The sequence below is a fragment of the Mytilus californianus genome, unplaced genomic scaffold (genome assembly GCF_021869535.1).
Source record: "Mytilus californianus isolate M0D057914Y unplaced genomic scaffold, xbMytCali1.0.p SCAF_63, whole genome shotgun sequence".
Lineage (NCBI taxonomy): Eukaryota > Metazoa > Mollusca > Bivalvia > Mytilida > Mytilidae > Mytilus > Mytilus californianus.
Genome location: NW_026262716.1, coordinates 939,385 through 950,010, shown reverse-complemented (window position 1 = coordinate 950,010; position 10,626 = coordinate 939,385). Strand labels below are relative to the sequence as shown.

Here is a 10,626-nt window from a genome sequence, read left to right as displayed (position 1 = left end):
AGTGTATTACCCTAGCTGTGTACCTTTGTGTATTTAATACAAACTTCTGTACTGTTGCTTTAATTTCTCATTGTTTGACATATAAAACTGGAAATATTAACCATTGAAGAAGCTAATATATAAATAAATACATTTTAGACAGACATGCAGTCTGGCTCAAATAAGTTTAAAGTTTAAATAAGAATTATGACAATTAATTTTTCTTGAAATAAAACTTAAGCATTTTAATTAACTAAGTTTTTTTATAAATTAATGTCCTTTAAAATATAATGATAATACTGCAATTTAACTTCATGTAAAAGATTTTAATGTTATTATTCAAGGATAAAGGTTTTGGGATTTCAAAATTACTGTTAGAACTTAAAACTTAATAACTTAATTAGGTTATACTCACATAATTTTTATTTACCATGTATTCCTTTCATTTTTTTTCAAAAATTTTATTAATCAATTTGATTCCATATTTCCAATTTCAAATTCTTCCAAAAAGCACAAAACAAGCTAACTATCCCTGAACTTATGAAGCTGCCATAAGTCCAACTCTTGCAAACTAAAACCAAAGAGCCAAATTTTGAAAAAAAAATCCCATGATCCTTTAAACAAAGCATTATGGGTATTATGATTTACGCCATACCAACAGTTTTACGCCCGTAAGAAAATTTACGCCTTGCTTTTTTCAATTTACGCCAGGTTTACCACTTTTTTCTACGCCCGTAAGGACTACAAATTTACATTTCCTGCTCCGTTACGCTTGGATCTAGACACGTAACTACCACTTACGCCTGGTTTACGCCTTATTTCCAGGCGTAATACGCCTTATAATTTCATACGGGTAAACTATGTATACATTATACTTCAAACTTTGAAGAATATTTAATGAAAACTTCTCTATAATAATACTCCCCCACTCCATTTAATTTTGGAGCTCCAAAATTTTAGGGAAAAAGACAATCAACAACACAAATAATTGAGATCATGATGTACAAATAAAAAAAAATAAAATAAAAATGAAGTATATAGAAGAAAAATATCTGTTTTATTCTTAAAAAAAATAAAATTGCGCTTCCAAACAACATATGTGGGATGTTAGGAATATGGCTGATATCCGTTGATATTGTATATATCGGTTAGACAAGTTGTTATGACCATATATATATGAGTATTTTATTTATGGCTTTGTTTTCATAAAAAAAAAAACCAATTTGATCTTAAATATTTTTCATTTACAAATCTCTTTATTCTTTATTATAAGAGTGTTGGTGTTTATCTTATTATTATTATCGTTTCTCTATTACATTTGTGGTAAGCCCGCTTTTCTTGGCAGTCTGCTCGAACAACAAACATACCCGAGTCAGTTCCTCTCTCTGGAGTATGCTCATTTTCCTGGGTATTTTGCTCCGACTCCAGAACTACCGCGAGACATACCCTCATTTTCTATTATATTACTTTAGTCAAATATGTTGTCTGTTTTACAATTAATGGATAGTTTTCTAAACCATTTGATTACAGTTAAGATTTTACATTATGGATAAGGATTTGCTTATGCTAGAATACATTATGTTTGCTACAATCAAGGTTTTACATGATGACTAGCTAGGTCAACATATTTAACACTAATTTAATTAGGTGATCAACTAAAATTAAATTCTTATGATTAAACTAACATTAAATTCTTACATACGGGAACCTTAAAACATATGTTTTGCTCAACATTTTTATCGTAATCGATATAGAACCATTAAACACATTAACAATTAACCAAGTTTTATAATTCATTTTTACACGTGCATTTCGCTTTAAATTACTATTTATTTATTTATCTATATTTGTTCCTTATAGGACAATGTGCCTTACCTCTACATTTTCTGATGTGGACGTTTTATTCCACATAGTATCAAGTTTTTAAGTCCTTAAACAACCAACCTCTTCTTACAGATTTGCTTTTATTATGTACTTTTATCTTTTGAAGGTTACAGTTTAAGGCATTATTTAAAGGCTCTCATATAAACATGATAAACAAGGATATTTCTTCCTTTCCTTTTTACATTTAATGAATTTGAACCGCCTGAACGTTAGCTTCTAAGACATATTACATTTCAATATAGTTACGTTAAGTAACTTTTTGTTTTTTTCTATTAAGTAAACTAAAAATATTTTCCTGATCATCTCATATTTCTTTATTTTTATTTTCTTTTACATCAATCATCACCATCTAGTATTGTATTTGCCATTTACAGTCTTCCAAATTAAATGACTTTTTTCAACAGTTTAAATAACTATGTTTAGACCCTTAAATATAATAATTCATTTTCCTTTTATCTCAATTTAGACATTTCTTTTCAAATTGACATTAATCAATGACTCCATTTTCAATTTAACCTAATTCTTACATACATTTTTTTAACATTTTAAATTACTTTCCATCTTTTTACGGGGGCCTCGGTGGCCGAGTGGTCTAAGTAGTTACTACTGTAATCACTAGCCAGTCAACACTGAGGTTGTGAGTTCGAATCCCGCTCGTGCGGGTGCACTCGACTCAAATCTTAATTGACTAGGATTGTCAGTTTTCCTATCGAAGGTCGGTGGTTTTCTCCGGGCACTCCGGCTTTAAATTTGTACATGGTCTATAAAATTTTATACATGGTCATTTATCTCTGGACAAGTGCAACTAAACTATGTATACATTATACTTCAAACTTTGAAGAATATTTAATGAACACTTCTCTATAATATATATATAAAGATTTGGTTAGAAAGTTTGGCTGCACCTGTATAATTCCTTTTACAAAGGGATATCCCATCCAAATTTTACGGTGATGTTGTTTACAAATCCCATAGATTTAGACCCATTCCATGTAAACTAATTGATCCTTTGAATAAACTTATTCTTAAAACCAGGATATCAATTGAACGCATTATTAATTTGGGAAATATTTAAAAAAAAAAATGCGTTATAGACATTAGGTGACACAACAGTACAAAGAAAAGGTAGGAATTGTTACCGTATATGTTTCCTGATTGTGAGTATGAATGTAAATCATGTTATATCAGGGCCTATTCTAGGATTTTGGAGAGGGAGAAGTGACTTCTCCTTCCATGAGAGAAAAGGGAGAAGTGGTCAATTTCTTGGAGAAGTGAGATTCCATTACCGTTTCGGTTGCAGTTTGATTGTTCTTGTGCTTATCACTAAGGAAATTGTTTTATATGCAATAAAAAATATACTTTCAGTTTTTTTCATGTTATTGTACAAAATGTATATATAGAAAGTTCTGAATAAAAAGGTTTAGACAATACTTTATAAGTAGTTACTTATTCATTGGTACCATTTGTACTGTCAACTTGAATTAAAGTTTAAATAAAATTTGTTGCTTGGGACATGAGGGAGTAGCCTAGTAATATTATGATGCATTAAATGCATGTGCATCTGCCTCAATTTATTTTTAAATGTCCAGAAAAATATGACTCCCAGTTTACCTGATGAATTTCACATGACTGGGAATTTAATTTCACCACTTGTCATTATTTTGTAAAACATTATTGAATGCCCAGGACATCATGTTACATGTCGTTGTAAATTGAGATTCTCGTAAAAGATTGTAAGCCTATACTAAATGAAAATATCTGTCAATCACATATTAATTAACCGATAAAGAACTAATTTCTATCATTTTTTAAAGATATCTTCCCTATCAACGAAATGGTCGTGGAAAAAATCCACTGCTGATCACAGATGGTCGAGTGTCGTACGTTTGCAATCACATGACCCATCAGCTGTCTTTCTACCTTTTATATTTCAATTTTTATTCAATGAATATAATGAATCTACCGTTAATTCCCACCCTTAACCTACCGAATAGTACAATTTGATCGACTCGTAATAAATAAAAAGAAAACAAATTAGCTGAGTGATTACGCAACATCCTCAGATAAAAATCATCGTAAAATCATAACTTTAACCAGAGACATATAATACTGTATTATATGTCTCTGCTTTAACAGACGGTCAGTTTTCCGTTTGAATAGTTTTGAATGTTATATCCGAGGATGTTCAAAGTCGCCGTTGTATTTATTTAATTTGATCGTCGACAGTATAAGTCCTGGGACGTTTCGAAAAATCTCGAGTTTCCTTGTCAGTCGCCATTTTTTTTTACCTGGGAGACTTGTAATTCACAAGTTGTCTCCCTTTTACCGATTTTCATAGCGATTTGACTTCGCCATGAAGTCAGTCGGCTGGCGAGATTTAGCGATTTTCAAAATTCTTTGGCGACTTAAATCATCATTTCGCCGGCAAGATTATGGCCTGTAATATATTTTAGTGAGGAATTATCCTTTTTTTATTTACAGTTTAAATCAATAAATACATTAATTTTTTGAGTTACAACTAATTTTATTTCACAGCCAATATTTTGGCCCAGCTTTTTAAATCAAATTCTATTTCATTATGCCAGGGAAATGTTTTAATAAAATGTCTTTAAAAGTTTTAAATATATTCAAAACTTAAATCAAATTCCTGGTTTTTTTAATTTTTATTTTATCGAAATATTGGAAATAACTATTCTTCCCAACCGCTAGTTCAGTAATCAGACTGAGAGTTTTGGAAAGCTAAAGATTTAGGTTATTTTTTTTATATTTTAAAACTTTCTTTTTCTTTTTTCTTTTTTTGCATTGCTTTGATATTATTTTCTTTTTTTAGTAATTTGAAGTTATTAATATTTTCATAATAACATTTAAGGTACAAATTTTACTGCACCAGTAAACTTCGACTTATTTTATTTTGATTTTTTGTTTGTTTCACATTTCAACTTTTAGTCAGTTTAAATCACTGTGATAAATCCTTAAATCTGATAAATGTGCTTCGGGGCAGTTGTAAATCATTTATATAAACTCTTTGTTTTGAACTATAAATAGACCTAAACAATAGGATTTGATTTTTGATTTTTGGTGTTTTAACGCCACTTTTAAGCACCGCTTTTGGGCTATTTCGTGGCGGCCAGTTTTTATTGGTGGAGGAACCTGGATTGCCCGGAGAAAACCACCGACCTTCGATAGGGAAACTGACAATCCTAGTCAATTAAGATTGGAGTCGAGTGCACCCGCACGAGCGGGGTTCGAACTCACAACCTCAGTGTTGACTGGCTAGTGATTACAGTAGTAGCTACTTAGACCACTCGGCCACCGAGGCCCCCCTAAACAATAGGATAATCCCTTACTAAGAACATGATTAACATTCATTCTTCACAATTTAGAGTCATCAAATCCTACAATTTCATTGGTCGAGAGCACTTTGCTATATTCTAATTGTAATTGGCATTGAACTAGCTTTCAGTAACTTCGAGTACTCCTTTTTTCGGTGCTTTTTGCTTCGCATCACGGTGCCGAGCTATTAGTTTCAGTCGACATACACGCCATCTTGAAATAATTACTTATCACATTTTAGATTCTGATTGGTTGCTTTATGATGCGGCTGAGATACAGCAACAGCTATTGGCTTAAATGAGATAAAGAATTACAGACTTTTCTCGTCTCAGGATAAGACATCAAATGCCGGAAAATTAACTATGTGTATTTCAGTTCCGATCAACTGTCATTAATTCATGTTCGTTTTATTATGCATACATTGCACACTGAAACGAACATGAATTAATGACAGTTGATCATTAATTCATGTTCGTTTCAGTGTGTAATGTATGCATAATAAAACGAACATGAATAAATGACATTGCACACTGAAATTCAATATTGAAATATCAATTATTAATACGTGATTATTTGCTTTGTTAATCTGCAATTTTTACGATTTGTTTTGCTAAACAATGTTCCTATACGATGTTTACAAAAATGCATTATCTGTATTTTATAACTTCTGCCAATCTAAGCACACCTCCAGAGTCGTGTCTATTTGTAAATGTTTTAATTTTCAACTAGTAAAGACAACAAAATTTTAAAAGCATGGGTGTATAACGCACACTCTTAAAGTAAATCCATTTCATATCAATCAATATCTAAAAATACCACATTTCCAAATACTAAATCAACAAGCACATGCACACATATTACCCATTAAATTAGGATAGAGCGAAGCAGTCCACAGCTTTTTAGAAAGCTCAAACTTGGTGTCCTTTGTTTTAGTGCCTCTTACCGATCTTTTGAGTTGCAAACTGCAACTGAGTTGTACAGTTTGTTCTTATGTTGTGTCCCAGGTTAAAGGAGGGTTGAGCGCTAGCAAACATGTTTAACCCTGTCACATTCTTTATTTGCCTGTCCCAAGTTAGGATCCTGTAGTACAGTGGTTGTCTGTGGTTCAGGTCCGTCATACATATATTTGTTTTTCATAAATTGTTTTGTTATAAATCAGGCCGTTAGTTTTCTCGTTGAATTGTTTAACATTTTTCATATTGACCCTTTTATAGCTGACTATACAGTATGAGTTTTTCTCATTGTTGAAGGCCACACGGTGGTCTTTAATTGCTTACTACCGCTTCATTTTAACTCTGTTGAAGGCCGTACGGTGGCCTATAATTGCTTACTACGTATACCACTTCATTTTAACTCTGTTGAAGGTCGTATGGTGGCCTATAGTTGCTTACTACCACTTCATTTTAACCGTTGGATAGCTGCATGTCTCATTGGCAATTATACCACATCTCCTCATTTTTATATATATATATCCAAATAAAGTTCCCTGAATTCACAAATACGTCCTCTCACTTTAAGCAGTAGTGGGGGAAGTGGGGGTTCTGGGCCACTTTGTCTAAGGTTAACCCTATGGGGAAAAGGTATCCTCCCGAGAGGTAGCCCCCCGATGTGAGGCTATTTCTATGACGACATTTTTAGGTATTATGACATTAATTAGTTAAATTAATTATTTTCTTTGGAGGATAAACTCATTATAAAGTGTTTCTAATTACGTTTGTGTTAATTATGCATAAGTATATGATTTTTATTATTATTTTAATTTGATATATGAAAATCCCCAGTCTATTAATAGATATACAGGTAAACCCATCTAAGTGTGTATCAAATATATATTTGTTTGTAACATGATCGCGTCGGTCTTTTTAATATAAGTAACTCGTTACATTAATGGAACAAAATAGTATTTTACATCTAACTATTTCTGGGGTCAAATTTTGAAAGGTATTTAATCTCGAATTTTATAATATAATTATTCAATCAATATCGATAGCGTGTTTTAACTTTCAATTGGTTTTATTGATAAACGATGCACCGGTGTTTATCATTGTTAGTGTTTGTGTATGTTTGTGTGTGTGTTTGTGTGTATCGATTCAAGGTTTAATCCATACAAATATGAGCAAGGAATTATCCAATATGATTCTCCTTTTGTGTGATTGTATTCCTATTTTTTTTTTTTTTTTTAAGTTTCTGCTTCTCGGTACCACACTAGTAATGATAACAACAATAATTTGTACAATATTTAATATCCCGTCAATTCAGACAGACATGGGTCGGGGAGCCATCCACATGTTGTCTTTACAATATATATAAAACATAATAAAATTATCTATAATTATTTTATACATCGAGATAAAAAGAAATAGAGAGTTGCATATCACTCAACAGTATCTCTAACCTCACGAAAGGACCAACAGTATGCCATATTTCGTGCAGGGGTGTAAACTGTCGAGACTTGCAGTTAGTCTTTCCGGGATAGTTAACTCTCTCAAATACCAGATAAATCGCGAGCTTTAATCCAAGAGTTGAATTTCTTTGGCCAGTGTAACCATTTAACATAATATTGCTTGTTTGGTCCTTTGCCTTTTGTTTTGAGGATGTTTTCAACTTTCCATATATCGTCTTCCCGAACATCCACTTTCTGCACTTCTGATTGGTAGAAGGTTCCTGAAATTTCTTCGTCTTGAAAATCAATAAGTCGATAAACTGGAAGCCCACCACGTAATATTCTTTGAGATATTCTAAATATCTCTCCGCTCCATTTCTCATCGTATTCCCTGGTAAAAGGATTTCTTATGTATGTAATCCGAACTTTATCACCGATTTTGAAACGGAAAGGTTTTCGTACATTCTTTGTCTTAGGTTGTAATCTTTTTGGCCAATACATTTTCCACCACAGGTTTGTCTCTTTAGATAGGGTGACTTTATCTGGTGCCATGCCAATCGTTCTATGGAAGGTCTTGTTGTAGCTGTTAGCAAAATTCTGTAAGTTATCCACATAGTCATATGACTGCTTACTGGTGATAAATCTCATAATTTTTGATTTAATAGTCTTGATCACTCTTTCAACGTTATTAGCTTTGATTTCCGTATTTTGTGCAAATAGATGTTGAATATTTCTCTGTTTAAGGAGAGATTCTACTAATCGTGATCTGAATTCTTGTCCTTTATCTGTTCTTATTCTGTTTGGAGATCTTCCTTGTGATAAAACATGTTTCAAAGCATTCGCCACGGATTCACCTTTCTTACTCTTTAAAGGTCTTAGCCATACATATTTGGAAAATATGTCAATCACCACCAATATGAAATTAAATCCACTGTTAAATTTCGAAAATTTAGACATGTCCATTAAATCGACATCCCATTGGTCGTCTATTCCAATAACGATAACTCTGTTCCGCTTAAACGACCTTTTTAAGGGTCTTTGTAAACTGTATGGCTCCTGTCGTTGTGGCCATTTTCGTATTCTATATTTACTGAGAACGAATTTTCCATCTGATCGAACAAATCTGTAAAGTTTATCAGGCCCTGCAAAACTCGCTGGGTTAGCTGGATTGTAATAAATATTTCTCAAGTACTTTTTCCCAAGAGGCCATCTTTACACATGTGATGATGACTATAGAATGATATACAGAGTAAAACGTTCTCATATTTATATAGTTGAGCTTTCATCGTCTACATCCTCTTCATCCTCCTCTTCCCCCTCTTCCTCTCCTTCATCATCAATGCTATCTTCGCTTTCAGAACCATCATCATTTGTTTCGTTATCAATAGCTTCATCTAGATAGCTTTCCAACAAAGGTTTATATTTCCTGACGGCTAATTTAATGGCTTTCTCGTAGTCCATGTCATCGTTAATTAGTTTTGTAATCATTTTCATGACTTTGCCGTGCAATTTGCCGTTTTGTAGTTGTAGTAGATACTCAACCAAACTACTATATCTGGACAAAAACTGATCCATATCCTCGTTTTTTAGTTTCCGATTGGCCTTACGTCTTGCATGGTCTTCATTCATGTTACCATCCATGTATTTATCAACTTTTTCTTCCCATATATCTTCATTTGCCTCCCTTGCAAGTTCAGTCAATTTTATGAAAGCCGTATCTTCTCCATCTTCTATATCAATTTCGTCTACACGAGACTTCTTTATGGGAATGTCTTCATCCTCTTTTTCCCTTTTTCTTTTTAAATCATTATTTTCCGGGCACCACCTATTCATGTGTCTAGCTAAATCAGGGACGCTTTCAAAGACTACACCACAATCATCACATGAAGGCATGATTTCTTTCTTGTCTGGTAAATACGTCTGCTCACTTTGAAATGATTCTTCAAACTGAGATGGTTCTAGTTCTTTTCTGCTAATATACTCTTCAGAAACACCTTCACCAATCATGTTCTTGTTTTCAAATATATTTAGCTTTAGTCTGTCGTCTTCCGGTGTATTCTGTTTCAGATCAATAAATAGACTCCCATATGGTCGTTGTGTCCCCTCTTTGTACTTATTCATGAATTTCTTTGGATTATTTGGATACATCTGTCTATCAAATATGGCTGGCCCAACTTGATCACGTGGGTTTTTGAAAAGGACTATATACTGGCTATTGATGCTCATGGTTCGACTCTCCTTCCCCTTCGAGAACGCATTTTGCATTATACAAGCTACACTTAGGTTCCTGTGATGGCTGCCCTCCACAAAGAGTTCACAAACATCCTTACTATTGGTGGCGTCTCTCATTAAATCGTCTAGGATTATTAAACTTGGATATCTAGAGTCAATGAATGAGTCATCATTCAAATTTTCAGGTAAACATTGAACAAACAAAATGTTTTTAATGGTTTGTTGCATTTCACTAAATAATGGCTGCCACCGTTTATAACACCATATAATCCTCTCAGGTGATGGTTTTATCATAGTCCGTGCTCGCTTCAATAATGTTTTCATCCAAAACGTCTTACCTGAACCAGTAGGTCCAGCCAACATCATAGTGAATGGATGATGTAGTACCACATTCTCTGGCGGCGGCGGTGGTGGCGGTGGCGGCGGCAGCGGCGGTGGTGGTGGTGGCGGCGGCGGAGGTGGATATGCATCATTGGTCTGCGGATATGGTTGACTAATTCTGTGTTTGTTTCTTTGGTGTCGCAACATAACATCTTTTCTCGAAAATTCTGTACCACAATCTGGACAAGTAGTAGACATCTTTGAGAGCTCTTAAAACACGTCCACTACCTTCCAATGACAGACGTAGAGTGATTGAAATATGGACATAAACATCATAATTATATTCTCCAATGTCCATAGGCTAAACTTTGTATCCCATCATCTAGTAAGTATCTTTTGTCATCATAAGGGGATAAGCCAAGTTTGTTGATTTCGTTGTTGAATAAACCTTTGTTTACCACATGTCTACCATGACACAGATCCGTTCATACGAC

The 10,626-nt window shown here is 33.4% G+C and overlaps 1 protein-coding gene across 1 annotated transcript; it reads right to left on the bottom strand.

Annotated features, from left to right (window-relative positions):
* Positions 1-8,845: 8,845 nt before the first annotated feature.
* Positions 8,846-9,586, bottom strand: LOC127707316 (uncharacterized). The gene has a single exon (XM_052211837.1). It carries the CDS (start codon positions 9,584-9,586, stop codon positions 8,846-8,848), a length of 741 nt encoding a protein of 246 aa, XP_052067797.1.
* Between the last annotated feature and the right edge of the window lie 1,040 nt (positions 9,587-10,626).

Bases quoted from the DNA above. Each gene is read 5' to 3' on its own strand.
- LOC127707316 (XM_052211837.1), bottom strand. From the start codon at position 9,586: ATGATTGGTGAAGGTGTTTCTGAAGAGTATATTAGCAGAAAAGAACTA.